The sequence below is a fragment of the Conger conger genome, chromosome 9 (genome assembly GCF_963514075.1).
Source record: "Conger conger chromosome 9, fConCon1.1, whole genome shotgun sequence".
In the NCBI taxonomy this organism is placed as follows: domain Eukaryota; kingdom Metazoa; phylum Chordata; class Actinopteri; order Anguilliformes; family Congridae; genus Conger; species Conger conger.
In genome coordinates this window covers 41,887-61,824 of record NC_083768.1, presented here as the reverse complement: position 1 = coordinate 61,824, position 19,938 = coordinate 41,887, and the positions used below count along the sequence as shown (strand labels likewise).

The 19,938-nt window shown below is 43.7% G+C and overlaps 1 protein-coding gene across 3 annotated transcripts; it reads left to right on the top strand.

The window, feature by feature from the left end:
* The first annotated feature begins 721 nt into the window (after nucleotides 1-721).
* On the top strand, nucleotides 722-19,096 carry crema (cAMP responsive element modulator a). 3 transcript variants are annotated; one of them, XM_061254049.1, is made up of 8 exons: nucleotides 722-859; nucleotides 4,100-4,223; nucleotides 5,795-5,935; nucleotides 6,383-6,477; nucleotides 6,931-7,073; nucleotides 8,571-8,750; nucleotides 17,424-17,580; nucleotides 18,680-19,096. In XM_061254049.1, exons 2-8 carry the CDS (start codon nucleotides 4,104-4,106, stop codon nucleotides 18,822-18,824), a joined length of 981 nt encoding a protein of 326 aa, XP_061110033.1. In that variant the 5' UTR covers nucleotides 722-859; nucleotides 4,100-4,103; the 3' UTR covers nucleotides 18,825-19,096. The 3 variants fall into 3 exon arrangements, with proteins under 3 accessions (XP_061110033.1, XP_061110034.1, XP_061110035.1); XM_061254050.1 differs by lacking the exons at nucleotides 4,100-4,223; nucleotides 5,795-5,935 and having other exon boundaries at nucleotides 776-859; XM_061254051.1 differs by lacking the exons at nucleotides 722-859; nucleotides 4,100-4,223; nucleotides 5,795-5,935; ... (1 more) ...; nucleotides 6,931-7,073; nucleotides 8,571-8,750 and adding an exon at nucleotides 13,504-14,340.
* Nucleotides 19,097-19,938: the final 842 nt, after the last annotated feature.

The window sequence follows — 19,938 nt, the reverse complement described above, 5'->3', positions numbered from 1 at the left end:
ATAACAGCTTTATATTTTGTTAAATATCAGAGAATGTTACATATACTTTTCAGACCAAATCTGCTCAACATTTCACTTGTAGCCTGCATTTTATGTTAGGTGAAATTTTGTGTGGGTCCGTTTAGACGGGCAATTGATGCTTTATTATTTGATTTTGGTTTTACCTTCTTTTCACTGCCCAGCTCAGTTCGACAAAGGGTGAAAGTTATGTGTGCCCAAGTCTGCTACTATTTTAATGGCACACTAATATACCGGCATTAGTTGAACCGTAAAGACAGGGGCATCCAGAGTTGTGCTCTTGGCCACGGTCGGCACTAGAGCTAGCACTAATTGGTGACACCCATAATAGCCTAGCGATACAGTTTATCTCTGGCTTCCTGAATCTAAATATTATATATTTAATTGATAACCCGAAAACATTTTTTGCAAGAATATTTGGTAAAATTATCCTAGCATTTTCTGGCGAACTGCACAACTTTAACTAGTGCAGCAAGAAAAGCAATAAAAGGTAACACTCTTAGCCGTTGCCATTTTCCCGCGCGCTTGACTTCAACGATTCAAAATGATTTTCAAATCAATACGTTGCCGCTGATTCATGCTCAAAGCTGCGCTGTTTCTGCGATTCTAGCCTGTCATTGCGAGCGCTCATTTTAGCCCTCCTTCTCCACCCGTTTAAACTCCTCCCCGTGTGGGTTGTCTTTTCCCCCTCGTAGCCCTTCGTGTTTTGTTGAGACGCCGAGAATCTCGCCGACATTTTTACACAGCATCATCAGAGCTGACGTCGGGACTACGTGTGCAGCGGCCCAGGCCATCCACTCCTACCGTAATCAGTGACGAGCCCGACTACGTAAAAACCTCGGTAAGTTATTGCAGTCATCATTACAAACAACAAGAGGGGGCTCTTAAGGGGAGGAATAAAGAGCAATAGGCAGGGAAAGGGAAAGTTCCTCCCCAACGGCTAACACCGGCGTACAACCAAGTTAGCGACAGTTTGTTTGCTTGCTACATTGAAGGGAGGTTCAAACTGTAATGGCGTTACATTTGAAAAATATCCAGTTCAAAGAAAGCAGATAGCTAGTTTCTGCTGTCAGATTTACCCCGTAGTTAGCTGGCAAGTTCGAATATTTTTAAGTAGGCTAACTTAAAAGTACTAACTTATTTTTCTTCATTTTAACTAATTGAATAGGTAACTTAAAAGTTTTCAAATGTTTGTGGTTGCAACAGAAGTAAGCCAACTTGCCTAAAGTAACACTAGCTGGTGTAATTTAACGTTATGTTAGCAAGCTAACTTTAGCTAAAATATGCATTTGATGTTGCGCTCGCAAACTTGCACCACATGACAAACACAGATCTTAACGTTAGGTAACGAAGTTATCTACCACCCCAAGGAAATGCATCTAGTCAAACCTAGCTCTAGCTACATTAACGTTACTACTAATGTTAAGTTTGCTGCAAATTCAGAACATAAAGTAGGCGTCGTTAACTTTACCAATATACCAGTAACTTAGACGAACTCAATATTTTAGTTCATACCCTGATTTACCCACGTTTAACTATATTGTAATTGTTAGTTATATTAACGTTAATCTTCCTAACATTAGGCCAAGGGCTAGCTAAATGAACTTGGCTAATTAACGTCAGGCAATTAGCTAGCTAGTTGGCTGTTCATAACATAACCTGTTAAAAATACCAGCTAAGTTACTTGACAACCGTTATTTTTTGCTGTCGCAATATTTAAAGTTAACGTTAACAGTAGACAGCTAACGTATGTAACAATGGTTAGCTATTAATTCTAGCTAATGACGGGATATGAACCAATATGCTTTAGCTAACTGTTTTTAAATTAATCTCGCACGACTTAATTTAGCAAGAAACCTAGTGTCGCAACCTCTGCACAGATTATAATTTATTTGACAGCCATGTCCGTCCCAGCAGCTAGCTCGTTGTGTCGGCGACATTAGCCTACGTTATTCAGTTGTCTGGTTTGTCGGCCAACTCACTGGATTGCCTGTTCCACTCGCTGGCCACTGTTGGTTGAAGTTGATTGGTGATGTAACACACGAGGGAGCCTGTTGTGTTTTTAGCTAGTTAACGTAGCTAGCTAGCTACAGTCAGACAAGTTTATTACAAAATTACAAAGTTGGCACTTGGCTGATATTTACCCAAAATCCATCAGCATATTGAACTACATCTAGCTACTTAACAGCTAATGTTGCAGCTAAATTGCAACTTACTCGTGAGTGGACAAAACGGTTCACTTTCTTAACCCTGCTGCAACACGTAGTTCAAAGTTGAAACACTTGCTAGCTATCTATATAAACTTATAGCTAGTTGAGCCGATAGATTTCCGTGGATTATGTTTTTATTAAACAAAATGAATTGCAGAACCAAACGCATATGGAGTGGAAGCAATATAGCTAAATGTCGACAATATTAATTATATGCTAGCTTGCTAGCAACTATAATAGCTGGATAGCTTCCTCTGGGCAACTTCAGATTGTTGAGTCCTGTTAACCCAGAACCGATTGCTTTGTACCTATTTTTCCAGTTGAAGTTGACGGTAGTTAATTACACAAGGAAGTTAAAAGAAAATGTATCCATATATCTAGACATACCTAGCCTAACTGTCGTATTGGAGAGGATAAGGAATAATGAACATTGAATGAGGAAATTATTGAGTATCTAGATGGTTTCACGTAAAATAAATAATGCTGACTTTGTTAATAAGCACGATAAATGTATATTAGGTCCACCGTCTAGCTTTAAAATGGCGTCACTTATTTCGAAGTTTCTAGAAATGGCGTACACTTCTTGTTTTCTCCCTTGGTAGCCTACAATAAAGACAACGCCCTGAACAGGTAGCAGACATTTAATTTGAGTCCTTTGGTGCCTAGGCGAATTATAATGGAAACGTAACAACCGCGCAAGTTCTTAAATAAATCTCTGAAACTTTGGCTAATTCACGACCAACCTGCAAAATTAACTACACTTCCCACAGAGAAGCTAGTGACCGTATAATAAACGAAGTTTGTTAAAACGATATAAAGAAATGTGTATTCTTGCATCGTTGTCCAGTTAACATATTCAGCCGGCTGCGATGAGGCAGGTGTATTAGCTACACTAGGTGTGCGTTCCCGTGGCATTACCTTATAGTGACTTGGCATACAGTCAAATTGTAAATAACACCAACTAGCTGACTGTTGGTTGCTGTAGATAAATTGTGCGCCACAACGTGCTGATGAATGTGTACTATATTCTGACTGCCAGTATTAAAGGACCATGCTTAACCGTTGTCTTCATTTTTATTTCACAATGTTCTGTGCATCAATGCTGTGCCATGATTCACTGGGCTGATCTAGCCCTGTTAGACACATGCCATGCAATTCCAGTCCCGTTTTAATTCAGAGCTTTCCCTAACACAATCAAGTTCCTCTAAAATCAGGATTCTTGTCATTTATAGGGAATAAATGCATGTTTTTATCATGTCACTGTAAGGAAGCCATGGACATAAGCTGGGACATATGGCATCAAGGTTTTATCACGGTTTCAAATATCTATTCTAAAGATATTTTGGGAAACCTAATCAGTTAATTTACTGCAAACACTTGAAGCAAACACAATTAAACCTCTGCAAGAGGAGCCATATGAGGAAAATATCATGTAGAACTATGTTTCATCAGGACAAACCATGAACATTAGAGTGGAAGATTTATGGTAGGGGTCATGGACATGTGTACCAGGTTTGCAATTTGTTTGAGTGAGAAAAATGGAATCGTGGTTGGAGAAGATGTGACACCATTTTACAATACTAGCCTTGCTGCAGAATACTATGTAAGTCAAAGTCACTGCTTTTAACGCAGTGTGGTGATGCAGTAAACCTGACCACAGGAGGAAATGCTGATAAATGGGATTAAGGTCATTTCTACAAATTTACCAAGGTTTCAGGTCTTTTTTAATGCAATAAACATTTGCTCTTTTTGATTAATTACACACACTTTCACTTGGCAGTTCCTTTTTGAATCATTTATTGTAACGTTACTGTGCTGCTGATATGTGTTGGTTAGAAATAAGCAGAGTGAATCTGTTCTGTTCTTTCTAGTCCAATGACCATGGAAACTGTGGCCTCTCGGCAGGATGGGAGTGTAAATGATTCTCTGTCTGATGGAGACGTGATTAAAATTCAGAACGAGTCTGCCTGCTCTCCCATTTCTTCTCTTACACAGGTAAATGTCAACAGGTTAGGGCGGCCACAAGGTTGTGCATTTCAGCTGTGCTTAGTGCTATGGATGAATCAAACTTTTGTGTTTCCTTTAACTGCAGGAATGAAAATGACAGACTGGGCAAAAATAACCCGTATTCACATATCATTTGTTTTATGAGATTTAGTGTTTAATACCGTGAGGTGGAGACACATTGGCTTTATGTGCACAAACAGGTTTGTCTGATGCTTCAGCTGTAAAGGTAGAGCTGGAATGATTAATGCACGTTCCTCATTTCTGTTCAGTATAGTTTTTTTACTCATCCTCAGAGGTGTCCTGTGGTTTTAACTTTCTGTCTAAACCAAACCGGTTATGCTGTTCATTTGGCTTTGACACCATGCACATTGCTTCAGAAGAATGGATTGGTTTGAATTGGCATGAAATCAGGCAAAAAAAACATGTTTTTAATTCAATATCAAACAGTGATGCCAGGCGAATGTTGATGAAGTCACCAAACCTTGAAGGTGAAAAATAATTTCATATTTGCCACTTTTTCTGACACAAGGCAGAGTTTGTTCAAGGGCTGGAAAGAAGCCACCCTGGACATTTGCATATTCATGGTTTTATAGTGGTGTATTTAAACTGTGGTTTTATAGTGGTGTATTTAAACTATGGTTGAAACACTTTTGTATCAATGCCAATGATTTGATGATGTAATAAGTAAATAGCTCAAGGTTTTTGATTGAGACTTTGCAAGACTGGCTTAGTGACTGTCTGGCAACGCCACCATTGACTGCGCAGCTGGGCTGGGGGACTGCAGAGTGACTGCGCAGCCGGGCTGGGGGACTGCAGAGTGACTGCAGAGTGTCTGCGCAGCTCAGCTGGGGGACTGCAGAGTGACTGCACAGCTTGGCTGGGGGACTGCAGAGTGACTGCACAGCTGGGCTGGGGGACTGCAGAGTGACTGCGCAGCTTGGCTGGGGGACTGCAGAGTGACTGCGCAGCTTGGCTGGGGGTCTGCAGAGTGTCTGCGCAGCTTGGCTGGGGGACTGCAGAGTGACTGCGCAGCTTGGCTGGGGGACTGCAGAGTGTCTGCGCAGCTTGGCTGGGGGACTGCAGAGTGACTGCGCAGCTGGGCTGGGGGTCTGCAGAGTGTCTGCGCAGCTTGGCTGGGGGACTGCAGAGTGACTGCGCAGCTTGGCTGGGGGACTGCAGAGTGTCTGCGCAGCTTGGCTGGGGGACTGCAGAGTGACTGCGCAGCTTGGCTGGGGGACTGCAGAGTGTCTCCGCAGCTCAGCTGGGGGACTGCAGAGGGACTGCAGAGTGACTGCGCAGCTTGGCTGGGGGACTGCAGAGTGACTGCGCAGCTTGGCTGGGGGACTGCAGAGTGACTGCGCAGCTTGGCTGGGGGACTGCAGAGGGACTGCGCAGCTTGGCTGGGGGACTGCAGAGGGACTGCGCAGCTTGGCTGGGGGACTACAGAGTTTGTGTTCCGCAGTCTCCTGATTAAGGGTGGAAGTGACACTGAAATGATCGTTCGTCTGTAAACGGAGGAAGGTGTTCAGTGTGGTCACTGGTGTTGTCATTGCTGGAAGGTGTCAGTAGGGGGCAGTGGAGGTGCCGCAGGGCCTACAGCAGTGACGGTGGTGCAGTTACCTGGAGGTCAGACCATTCAGGTACAGGGAGTCATCCAGACCCCACAACCATCTGTCATCCAGTCTCCTCAGAGCAATCAGGTGGGCCTTCTACAGGGCATGCACTTATAGTACATTCACTTCCAGTTCATTCATTTATAGTATATTCACTTACAGTTCATTCACTTGCATTACATGAATCTAGCAGACACTGTTATCCAGGGCATAAATGTGTCCATCTGAGTTATCTGCGAGCCAGATATGGATTTGTACCTGCTGCTTGAACAGTTGCCACCAAAGGCTTCAGTCAGCCACACAGAGGAGGGTAGCTTAGAGAGCACCACCCTGAGATGGTTTATAGTGCAGCAGTGTCTGTCCTAATTAGATCTATGTAAGCCATGGTTTATTTTTCAGTTAATCATGTGCAGATCTAGTTTAACTGTACGTACTGTCGTGTTGAACAGTTAGTAGTGTACATGTTAGCATCTTAGCGGTGTATGTGAGATGGGCCTGAGTTCTGCACACTCACAGCTCTGTTATTCCTCCCAGGTAGCAGCAGCAGGCGAGTCTGAGGATGGGGAAATGACAGAGGCCATAGACTCCCAGAAAAGAAGAGAGATTCTGTCCCGGCGGCCATCTTACAGGTGAGAGAGCTTTCCTCTTTACAATGTCCACATGTAACACAGGCGGATAACATGTTAATGTGTCTTTCCATCGACTGGCACAGGGTTAACATGCTTTTAACTTGCCATCCGTTTTTGAAACTTTCATTACGAGCGGGAAAACATTTGCAGGTTACACTTTTAAACCCCTGTGTATGAAGCTGACTCAGTGGATTTGTCACATTGAGATCTAAAGTTATTTTTGCAGTATGGTTTTTAGCGTGTGATTAAAGTGAATATCATGGCACTTGTACAACGCTCACCGATGACAGTGGCATCCAGGTTATATTTCAGTGTAATGGAACCTGAAATTGTGGATTTGTGGCAGAGGAACGAATAGAGTGTTTTTCCACTCTATTGCCTGTGAATTACCGGCATTATCAGCCACTACATCAGTGGGAAAATATGAAGCTTTGAAACCATTCATTTCTTCAGAAAAATCCTTAACGAGTTGTCGTCGGACACACCTGCTGTGCCCAAAATCGAGGAGGAGAAATCTGAGGAGGAAACTGCTCCTTCAAACATACCCACCATGCCCACGCCCGCCTCCATATACCAGACCAGCTCCGGCCAATACAGTGAGTTCCACATGCTAATCTGAACAAGCTGCCAGCTCAAACCACCCTGTCTGCCACCAACAATCTTTCCACAGTCAAAGTCACTTAGATCACATTTTTCCCCCATTCTGAAGGATGATGTGAACACTAACAGAAGCTCCTGACCCCTATCTACATGATTGTATGGATTGCACTGCTGCCACACAATTGGCTGATTAGATAATCACATACAGTAAATCCTCAAATTGTGTCCGGGATTCTATTTGAAGCCGGGCCTCGGATAATAGCCAGAGGCGTGGTCGATTCGGACAAATAAAGGCCGGCCCCCAAATACAAGCCGGGGTAATATTGCCTACCAGTAGGGCTATCAGTCCATGAGCACTAGAAGACATTGTTTCGATTTAAATCAATGAAATAAAAGAGCTCTTCTTAACATTGAATATTGTTGATTGGTTTAATACTGTTGCCAATGAAAAGTCGTTGTCCTACACCATGGGTCTCCAACACGTTGCTCTCAAGCTACCAGTCACTTACCGCCCCTGAGTAGCTTGCCAAAAGCTCAAGCAGTATACATTTAAACACAATTGTTCCCGCGAGGCATTCCAGCCTACGAATTTAATAAAAAGTAAGTCAGGCAAATTAAAAAATTAACTCAATTTAGGCTACTTGGCTACGCAATAAGGTTTCCATGTATTTACAGCACAGCGCATGTTCAATGAATGAAAGCGGCTGCCTTGACTCGCAATAAACAGACTGGTGGAAATCCCGACACTCTTTCAACTACATAAAACTTAACAGTGAACCATCAAATACCCCCCAGATTTCAGTGCACATCAGTCCCAACATTTAGCAATTGAATCAAACAGTGCAAAAGTAAATTGAATCCCAAACCAAAGCGAAAATCTTTTGATAGCCTACCGGTATGCTGCTCCAAACGAAACGCATGTCTCACAATAAAACGCACTTTAGGAAAAAAAGATCCATAACTTGCTGTTATCTACGCTAATTTGTTATTGTTCATGAAGGCGTGTCTGGCAAGTTGTTATTTTATGAAGACGCATCTGTTTTGGCTTTCATTAATGGTTTAGCTACTCAAGTTGCGTTTCTGAACGGTTACAGGAAGTGTTGAACAGTGTTGGCCCACTTTAAGTGTAGCCTTTTACTTTATTTCTAAGAATAAAATTCTACAACAGAAGCCTAATAAGAAATAAAGGCCTGCCTCGAATACAAGCCTGCCCCAAATAAAGGCCTGTGCTTTCTGCAGCCTAAGTAAATAAAAGACCCCGGCCACAATTTGAGGATTTACGGTAAATAAGTAGGTGTAATAAAGTTAAAATGTTCCTAATTAAGTGCTCGGTGAGTGTATAACTGACATGCTTGCAGTGTCAGATTGATTCTCCATTGATACTGAAATGGGAGGGCTATTAAAAACTTTAATCTCAGCTCAGACCAAAACTGCAGCAGCAGAGACCTGAAGAGAATGGGAGAGAAACTTAAAAAACCTGATACTGTCCACAGTCGCCATCACGCAGGGCGGGGCCATCCAGATCTCCAGCGCGGGGGGGGAGGGGCTGCAGACTCTCACCATGTCGGGCTCGGGGGCCCCCCAGCCAGGGGCCACCATCGTGCAGTATGCCCCCCAGGCTGGCGACGGGCACCAGCAGTTCTTCGTCCCAGGGAGCCAGGTGGTCGTCCAAGGTACTCCTCCTCTTCCTCTCCTCACTCAGTCTGGCAGCCCTGACCCTCACTACGAATTCACCTGTGTGTGACCAGTTATATCATAATCAGTCTTAAGTTGCAATCGCCAATTTCACATGAATCCATTGGCTGTTTTAGGCTTTCATCTTCATTTTGTAGAACAATATCTTGGATTTCATTATCTGCATGTCTTAATGCCAAACTCAGAGTAAAAATCTAGTTGTTATACCCTTTCCACCTTGCCCCCCCCCCCCCCAGCCTTATGTTTTTGTAGTTTAGCACTGAATATCTCAATTTCTAAGTCAAGAACCAACCCAGAAATACTTTATACTGTTGCAAAAACTTGATATCAACTAGCCCCATTAGCCAGTACAGTTACAGGTTTACATCTATAGCAAGTCCAAATCCTGTAATTACGCACCCCGTACAAGAAGCGTGCCATGCTTTACATTAGTTTGGTACTAAAATGACCTAGCAATGCTTTTACGCAACAGTAATAAGTACTTCAAGACGGCATTTGCTTAGCTATAGTTCCAGAAAAAACTTTGTTTTCTTGAAAATGGCTGGACAGGTTACAAAATGAAATTTGACGTTAGTCAGAAAAGTCGTAGCTTCATAACCAGGTGGGATATTTGGTTCCATAAATATGTCTGTATTGCATAATTTGCTTGACAAAATTGTATTTCTACCAAACCGGAAATATGTCGGCTGGACTTTTCTCTGAGCTAAGAAAAAAAAAACATAAAACAATGTGTTTATTCATGCAACTTCTGAATTGTTTGTTTTTGTTCTTATATTGGAACATGTTTTTTTGGCGTAGAGAAATGGTATCAAGGATTGTTAGAATATGCCTTTTCCTGTGTGAGTCTGTGACGAGGGTTATAAACCATGTGGCATGAGGCATCCTGCTGTTTTATTGCCCTGCTTTGCAAATAAGAGGCTGATAAGAATCTAAACTGCTGTTCTCGCAAACCAAGTGTCTTTTTAAAATATGGCATTGCTGTTTTGTGGTTTTATTACATCACAGTTTTTTGTATGATAGAAATTTGAATGCAACAAGACATTGTTTTAAAGGGTGTATATATATATATGTATATATATATATATACAGTGGATAGAAAATGAATACACCCCCTGAATATTTTTTCAGATTTACTTGACATATAGCCTGTAATTAGTGCAATTAGTCTGTGTTTTTTCTACAAATCTACATACAGTACTTAACCTTTTCAAAGTGATAAACCAATTAAAAAATTGTTTTAACATTAATTAAAATAAATTGGTTTGATAAGTATCCACCCCCTTTACTGAATCATCCCATAAACTATCTCAGGAAATGGCAAATTGCCTTCAAGACCAAACAATAGCTAATTGCCCCACACCTGTGTGAAATCACAGCAATTAACTTGATGACATGAATAAAAACAGCTGTTTACCATGGTCCCTTAGTATGCAAGAGCAGTCTCACTGAAAGGCAGAAGCATGGGCTCCAAAGATCTCGCAAAAGAAGTCTGTGACAAAGTTGTGGAAAGTTACACATCAGGTGAGGGATATAAGAAGATTTCTAAGGCTTTGAAGATACCTTGGAGCACTGTTAAGACCATAATTAAGAAATGGAAAGTGCATGGCACCGCTCACAGTCTGCCAAAATCAGGGCGTCCGTCTAAACTGGATGACCGGGAGAGAAGACAACTGGTCAGAGAGGCTACCAAGAATCCAATGGCAACATTGAAAGAGCTCCAGGATTTTATGGCCAACAGAGGGAAACTTGTGCATCATACAACTATATCAAAGATATTGCACACATCTGGCCTGTATGGAAGGGTGGCAAGAAAAAAGCAATTTCTCAAAATGGTCCACCAGGAGGCCCGCTTGAAATTTGCAAAAGAACACCTTGGGGAACCTGCAACAAACTGGCAGAATGTTTTGTGGTCTGATGAAACCAAAATAGAACTTTTTGGCATGAATGCCAAACGCTATGTTTGGCGAAAACCCAACACCGCTCATCACCAAAAAAACACCATCCCGACTGAAGCATGGTGGTGGCAGCATAATGTTATGGGGATGCTTCTCATCTAAAGGGACTGGGGAACTTGTCAACATTGATGGGGCCAAATACAGGGATATTCTGGAGATGAACCTGAAGAAGTCTGCAAGGAGACTTGAGAATGGGTCCAAAATTCATATTCCAGCACGACAATGACCCAAAGCACAAGGCCAAAGCTACCACTGAGTGGCTTGTAAAGAACAAGGTGGATGTGCTGGAATGGCCAAGCCAAAGCCCTGACCTAAATCCAATTGAAAACTTGTGGAATGACTTGAACAAACCTCTCCCAGCTTGAACAGTTCTGCAAAGAGGAGTGGGGGAAGATCTCCAAGTCCAGGTGCGCCAACCTTGTGCAGAGCTACCCAAGAAGACTGGTAGCTGTAATTGCTGTCAAAGGCACTTCCAACAAGTATTGACTCAGGGGGGTGTATACTTAAAATTAGGAAATTTCAGTTTTGTCCATTAAATGCACTCTTTTTTTCAAATTAAAATAATTTCACTGCATTCATATGGTATGTTGTGTTCTTTGGGTCAGGGAAAAACAAGTCCCATTTTAATCCATTAAATTTACATTCCGTGACACAACAAGACATAAAAATATTGAAGGGGGTGTATTCATTTTCTATCCACTGTGTGTGTGTGTGTGTGTATATATATATATATATATATATATATATATATATATATATATACACATATACAGTGCATCCGGAAAGTATTCACAGCGCTTCAACATGAAAGAAGTTTTTTTTTTTTTTTTTTTTTTTTTTGCTAATTTATTTAAATTTATTACAGCACAGCGCACGTTCAGAATCTAAGAATTCACTGTACATAAGTATTCACAGCCTTTGCCATGAAGCTCAAAATTGAGCTCAGGTGCATCCTGTTTCCACTGATCAACCTTAAGATGTTTCTACAGCTTAATTGGAGTCCACCTGTGGTAAATTCAGTTGATTGGACATGATTTGGAAAGGCACACACCTGTCTATATAAGGTCCCACAGTTGACAGTGCATATCGGAGCACAAACCAAGCATGAAGTCAAAGGAATTGTCTGTAGACCGCCGAGACAGGATTGTCTCGAGGCACAAATCTGGGGAAGGGTACAGAAAAATTTCTGCTGCTTTGAAGGTCCCAATGAGCACAGTGGCCTCCATCATCCGTAAATGGAAGAAGTTCGGAACCACCAGGACTCTTCCTCGAGCTGGCCACCCGTCTAAACTGAGCAATCGGGGGAGAAGGGCCTTAGTCAGGGAGGTGACCAAGAACCCGATGGTCACTCTGTCAGAGCTCCAGCGTTCCTCTGTGGTGATAGGAGAACCTTCCAGAAGGACAACCATCTCTGCAGCAATCCACCAATCAGGCCTGTATGGTAGAGTGGCCAGACAGAAGCCACTCCTTAGTAAAAGGCACATGGCAGCCCGCCTGGAGTTTACCAAAAGGCACCTGAAGGACTCTCAGACCATGAATAACAAAATTCTCTGGTCTGATGAGACAAAGATTGAACTCTTTGGCGTGAATGCCAGGCGTCATGTTTGGAGGAACTAGGCACCGCTCATCACCTGGCCAATACCATCCCTACAGTGAAGCATGGTGGTGGCAGCATCATGCTGTGGGGATGTTTTTCAGCGGCAGGAACTGGGAGACTAGTCAGGATTGAGGGAAAGATGAATGCAGCAATGTACAGAGACATCCTGCTCCAGAGTGCTCTTGACCTCAGACTGGGGCGACAGTTCATCTTTCAGCAGGACAACGACCCTAAGCACACAGCCAAGATATCAAAGGAGTGGCTTCAGGACAACTCTGTGAATGTCCTTGAGTGGCCCAGCCAGAGCCCAGACTTGAATCCGATTGAACATCTCTGGAGAGATCTGAAAATGGCTGTGCACCAACGCTCTCCATCTAACCAGATGGAGCTTGAGAGGTTCTGCAAAGAGGAATGGGCGAAACTGCCCAAAGATCGGTGTGCCAAGCTTGTGGCATCATATTCAAAAAGACTTGAGGCTGTAATTGCTGCCAAAGGTGCATCAACAAAGTATTGAGCAAAGGCTGTGAATACTTATGTACATGTGATTTCTTAGTTTTTTATTTTTTATAAATTTGCAAAAATAAAAAAACTTATTTCATGTCATTATGGGGTGTTGTGTGTAGAATTTTGAGGAAAATTTTTTCTTTTATTTTGGAATAAGGCTGTAACATAACAAAATGTGGGAAAAGTGAAGCGCTGTGAATACTTTCCGGATGCACTGTGTATATGTATGTATATGTATGTATATATATATATATATATATATATATATATATATATATATATATATATATATATATATATAAAAAATGTTATGATGAAGTTATAGCCCTGGAGTTTTGTTAGCCCAGTGTTGGTTGTCTCCCAGCCTCACGTAATTCTCGCCCCAAAACCTTAAGTCGGTATTCTCAAAAGCATGGTTTGGTCGTGCTCAAAATGAAAAAGACCAACTCCCTTGATATCTGGAGTATAGAAGTCTTGTTAGAAATCTTTCTTTCGATTAGCTTCTAAACTCAGAATACATTTTGTGCGGGATGAACAGCTCATTAGAGCTGAATTCGCCTGTAGCCCGATTCAGCAGTGCGGGATGAACAGCTCATTAGAGCTGAATTAGCCTGTAGCCCAGTTCAGCAGTGCGGGATGAACAGCTCATTAGAGCTGAATTTGCCTGTAGCCCAGTTCAGCAGTGCGGGATGAACAGCTCATTAGAGCTGAATTAGCCTGTAGCCCAGTTCAGCAGTGCGGGATGAACAGCTCATTAGAGCTGAATTCGCCTGTAGCCCAGTTCAGCAGTGCAGGATGCTCATTAATCACAGCCTTAATGAGGTTTCTCAGCCCCTTTTTCACATGCTTATTAAACCCATCAGAGTCCAACCCGCTGGAAACGTCACAGGGATTTGTGTTCGCTGTTATGTACACACTGACATGTTACTACGTGCTTTCTGCTCAGCGTAGCCTCGCTGCTCACTATGGGGATCATGTGCTAACTGTCGGTTTCTGTCCCCAGCTAACCTCACTAGTCATTCAAATTATGAAATGCAGTTGAAGGCTTTTTTTATTCACCCACAGGTGATTATATTATCTAGTTAAAGGTTTTATTTGGGCCTGCCAGTAAATCTAATTACAGGCATGTACGTTCTCCAGAAATGTTTTAATGAGTCTAAAGCACTATGTGCCACTTCTTTTGAAAGAGATGAATCGGTGGTGTTGTGTGCTTGTGGGTTTTGAGTCTCTTATGTAAAAGCAGTTGCGTCATTGGCACTATAAATAGCTTGTGCCCCCTGCCCCTCCCCCGGTGGAGAGCAAGCTGGGGGCTGTCTGTCCCAGGGCCCTGTGTGAGTGAGGGGTGGGGCCTGAGCCTCCAGGAGCTCAGTGATGTCACTGTGATGTCAATGCCCACACTGTAGCCATGGACATCGTTGATTGGCAACCAGTGTGTTGAGAGAGCAGCAGGGGAACGCTCCTCCTGGACTATTTGAGCAGATATGGCTGTTACTGGTGAGGAGACTGAGTCAGGTATGTTAGCTGCTTTACTGTTGTCTTGGTTATGAAGTCAAGTGGAGCACCTTGAATTCTGATTATTTTCTCTGACTGACATTGTTCATAGTTTTACATGCAAGTTCTATGTGTTTTAAGTTGGTCACTGGCCTCAACCTATACCTTCAAAGTAAGAATCACAGAGAATATCCATATATCATATTTTAATGTGTTAAAAAGTTGATGGTAAGTAACAGATTTATTATTAGGTATGCATTCGGACAGACGCATTTGAATTGTTGCAGAGCTGAGGAATGTAAATGTTTTGAGTAAAAAGGCAGAGACTTTGGGGAGTAGATGGCTGTCCTCTCCTCAGCCTGTTGAACACTCGGCCTTGGGGGAGGGGGGCTGACGTCAGCGGTGTTCCTGGAAGCAGACCTCAGCCAGTGACTGGCGCACTGACGTCAGTACGAGTCATTCTGTGAGTTCAGGCTGGAGCTACGGGCTGAATCACTGCAGGAGATTGGGTTACAGCGCTGCATCAGTGTTTTACAGGCTGTTACAATGCATTACATTGCAGACGATCTTATCCAGAGCGACGTACAACAAAGTGCATACCCATAACCAGGGATAAGTGCGCTGAAAGACCCTAGAGGGAAGTACAATTTCAACTGCTACCTGTACAACAAAGAAAAGATTTTTTATAAACAAACAACAAAGCAAAAGTGACCAAACTTAACTAGCCAAACACTGCTTACCTAGCCAACCTAACCTAACCTTTGTGCCACTGGAAAACAATGTCATGTACACTTGTGCTTGTGTCGCCTTTCATGCAATGTTCACAGCACTGCGCAGAGTCCATAACCCTGCTAAGGAATACGTCCTTTTATTTTTAGGAAATTGTTACTGCTTGATATGATTTTATCATGTTATCATTTTATTGATAATTTTTCTGTACTTCTTCAGATGGAGAAGAATGCTAATACATATATGAAATATATCAAGTACTACACAGCGTGTTATGTATGTAACTATGTGTTTGTGCAAGTAAGTGCACATTTATGGAAAAGTTAATGTAGAACTAAATGATTGTGTACCGTATAGTTTAACAACACAGTGGTCTGCAGATTTGATTTGATTTTTTGTGATGCAATAAGTTTACAGGGTAATACAATTTAGGCCTGATACCAAAGAGCCTTATTGGACAGGAATTTGTTGTACGTCGCTCTGGATAAGAGCGTCTGCAAAATGCCTTATAATTCATTACATTACATTACATTACATCAACTCTGTGAAGAACATTTTGCCATTAATGTCAATGCATACCTGCGTAATCTTCAGTATCAGACCACAGAGTCTTACGACGTAATCTTTTTTTAATTTTTATGTAGCATTATGTTGAATCATTAAATAAACCAAACAGAGTTCTGGCTTTAGTTGGCTTTGTGCTGTGTACATTGACAAGTGAAGAAACCTCATATTTATTCAGAGATTGTGCACGGTGTTTGCACTGGTTATGTCACAGAATGTTTGTTACTTTGGAATAGAGAGTAGTCTGCAGAAAGACCATTCATTTGCTCCTGCTTTGTACAATACCACTGGCCAGGCAGAGGCTTCTTTGAGAGATTAGTATTGTGTAACTGTTGTGTTTTTACAGGCTTTTAAATGAGTGAAATTACATTCATTTAATGTGTACTTTTGTCCTTGTGCGTTCTGTGCTTTGCCAGTCAGGAATGAATACGCATGAACAGCTTTATGTCAGGCGGCACGGATGTGCAGTGGGTAGCACTGCCGCCTCACAGCAAGGAGGTCCTGGGTTCGAATCCCCGTCGGCCGGGACCTCTCTGTGCGGAGCTTGCATGTTCTCCCCGTGTCTGCGTGGGTTTCCTCCGGGTACTCCGGTTTCCTCCCACAGTCCAAAGACATGCAGGTTAGGCTGATTGGAGAGTCTAAATTGCCCGTAGGCATGAGTGTGTGAGTGAATGGTGTGTGTGCCCTGTGATGGACTGGCGACCTGTCCAGGGTGTATTCCTGCCTTTCACCCAATGTATGCTGGGATAGGCTCCAGCCCCCCTGCAACCCTGTTCAGGATAAGCGGGTTAGGATAATGAATGAATGAATGAGCTTTATGTCAGGAACCCTTGTACACAGGCAGCGCACTTGGGAATGTTCCGGAAGTTTGCCGTTTAGGGGTCAATGAGGGTTTGACATTCCATAAGGATTGCCTCTGCATTACATTACATGACAAGGCATTTAGCAGACGCTCTTATCCAGAGCGACGTACAGCGAAGTGCAGATCAAACACAAGTACAAGTGTGAAGAGGACCTGAGAGGACAGTACAGTTCTGAGTCCTAGTGTAACCATACAGATACAATCGGAACCCTTGAAGAATACATCAACTTCCAAACTAGCATACCACAGTTGGCAGCTAGAATACCCCAAGTACAACAATACAATAGCTAATACAAAAAACAACAATATCTATACAACTATGCAAGTGCCATTACAGTCTATGGCATATATAAGGCTAATCATGGTGGTGAGTTAGGGAGGGAAAGGTGTAGCCTGAAGAGATGAGTCTTCAGTCTGCGCTTGAAAGAGGTCAGAGACTCTGCTGTTCTGACATCCACCGGGAGGTCATTCCACCACCGTGGGACCAGGACAGACAGCAGTCGTGAGCGGGAAGTGCAGGTGTGGCGAGGGGGAGGCGCCAGACGGCACCAAATGGCAGAATGGAGGGGTCTTGCTGGTTCTTGCTTTGCAATTTTCCGGCTCAAGACCTAGTAACATTTATGGAAATGCTTCATTGGTAGCTACGTTGCAATTGATTTCACGACGTTGCTTCTTGCAAAAAAGTTAACAAGTAAGTAATGTAAAAAAATAAAATAAAATAAAAACCTTAGACTGCACGCACTGTCACCGCCACACGTTCCTGTATGTACATGCTCATTAAAATATAATATATAAACATTATGTTATGGGTAGATTTTTCTTCATTAAAATGAAAGAGGAAAGCCACTATTTTCAGTATGATTGTACAGTACGTATTTCTGTGTGATTACACACATATTGACAGCTGACTCTATCCTGGTTTGACTCCTGACTCTGTGCTGATTGGCAGCTGCCACGGGAGACATGCCGGCCTACCAGCTGCGAGGTCCTGCCTCCAGCCTGCCGCAGGGCGTGGTCATGGCCGCCTCCCCCGCCTCCCTGCACAGTCCCCAGCCCCACGCAGAGGAGGTCACACGCAAGAGGGAGGTTCGCCTCATGAAGAACAGGTGAGATAGAGAACAAACAGCGCTGAGAGTGCAGTGTGTGGTCTGTAGAGTGCAGTGTGTGGTCTGTAGAGTGCAGTGTGTGGTCTGTAGAGTGCAGTGTGTGGTCTGTAGAGTGCATAGCAGGCTGGTAGTGCAGTATGTGGTCTGTAGAGTGCAGTGTGTGGTCTGTAGAGTGCAGTGTGTGGTCTGTAGAGTGCATAGCAGGCTGGTAGTGCAATGTGTGGTCTGTAGAGTGCATAGCAGGCTGGTAGTGCAGTGTGTGGTCTGTAGAGTATAGTGTGTGGTCTGTAGAGTGCAGTGTGTGGTCTGTAGAGTGCATAGCAGGCTGGTAGTGCAATGTGTGGTCTGTAGAGTGCATAGCAGGCTGCTCGTGCAGTGTGTGGTCTGTAGAGTGCGGTGTGTGGTCTGTAGAGTGCATAGCAGGCTGCTTGTGCAGTGTGTGGTCTGTAGAGTGCAGTGTGTGGTCTGTAGAGTACATAGCAGGCTGGTAGTGCAGTGTGTGGTCTGTAGAGTGCAGTATGTGGTCTGTAGAGTGCATAGCAGGCTGGTAGTGCAATGTGTGGTCTGTAGAGTGCATAGCAGGCTGGTAGTGCAGTGTGTGGTCTGTAGAGTATAGTGTGTGGTCTGTAGAGTGCAGTGTGTGGTCTGTAGAGTGCATAGCAGGCTGGTGGTGCAGTGTGTGGTCTGTAGAGTGCATAGCAGGCTGGTAGTGCAGTGTGTGGTCTGTAGAGTGCAGTGTGTGGTCTGTAGAGTGCATAGCAGGCTGGTAGTGCAGTGTGTGGTCTGTAGAGTGCAGTGTGTGGTCTGTAGAGTGCATAGCAGGCTGGTAGTGCAGTGTGTGGTCTGTAGAGTGCAGTGTGTGGTCTGTAGAGTGCATAGCAGGCTGGTAGTGCAGTGTGTGGTCTGTAGAGTGCAGTGTGTGGTCTGTAGAGTGCATAGCAGGCTGGTAGTGCAGTGTGTGGTCTGTAGAGTGCAGTGTGTGGTCTGTAGAGTGCATAGCAGGCTGGTAGTGCAGTGTGTGGTCTGTAGAGTGCAGTGTGTGGTCTGTAGAGTGCATAGCAGGCTGTGTCTGAGACTTTCTCTCCGGTGTGGGCTCCAGGGAGGCAGCACGGGAATGTCGGCGGAAGAAGAAGGAGTATGTTAAGTGTCTGGAGAACCGCGTGGCCGTTCTGGAGAACCAGAACAAGACCCTGATAGAGGAGCTGAAAGCTTTGAAGGACATTTACTGCCACAAGAGCGAATAACTGAGTCCCACTGGCTACAGACTAATGCACACACACACACACTCTCACACACACACACACACACACACACACACACACACACACACTGCCATAAACAATCTGGGGCAAAGCTACGTTCGTCTTTTTTTCCTGGCCTGGTTCTTTCGGTTTTCATGAGGACAGGGTGAGTTCCTGAGCTTTGGGGCGTGTCCCCCTTGGCGCCCAGCGGGATGATGGGATAGGGCTCGTGGGAGGAGGAGGAGGAGGAGAGGCTACACCAGTGCCGAGAGAGAGAGGGGAGGGAGGGAGGGAGGGAGGGAGAGAGAGAGAGACGGGGGGGGAAGGGGGAGAGAGAGGGGGGGGGGAAGGGGGAGAGAGAGAGAGAACACACCTACAAGCCCCCTGAGCCTCATACACACCCACACTCTCTCACTCTCTCACAGTCTCATATTCGCCATGTGCACAGGGCCCTGTCTCATCACTTCTACCCCATGGAGTCCTCACTTCTGGCTCCATGCACATTATCCTGAATTTCCCGACTACAAACTACTGATGAATTCTTTTTTATTTTATTTTTTTATTTTTTTTAAATAAATGGCCCAGTGTGTGCTTTAAGGCCAATGAGAAAGAAGCTTTTGGCATTGCTTACATCACCTCTCTATTGGTGGTTATTTGTTGTTATGTGTTACTCTTGCAAGTGTCCAAAAGGCCCATGTTGTGTGCCCATTACAGAACTGTCCAACTAAAGCTGAACTGCCCCATTAACTTTTATTTTGACTGTCATGTGGTTTTGATGTAAATACGGAGCTTTTATGTGCAGAGGCTACACTGGTCTAATGAGAGCATGTCTGCTCCCTGTGACAGGCCAGGAGTAGCCCTAAATGACCAGCAGATGTACCTCTGAGAGGATTTTTTACTCAATTTGTTATCGGCTGTTAAATATTTATTTCGTTGTTTTTGGTTGTCATTAGAAGAATGCTTGTTTCTGGCATGCAGCACATGTGAATAGCTTTTTGTTTTTTCATTATTTTCCGGTGTGAAAAGAGAGCTGTGCTAGCAGGATTGGACTGAGAATAAAAGATGGATGTTTTGAAGCACAAGTTGAGATGTGGGCCCTGCATTGTGTTAAACCTGC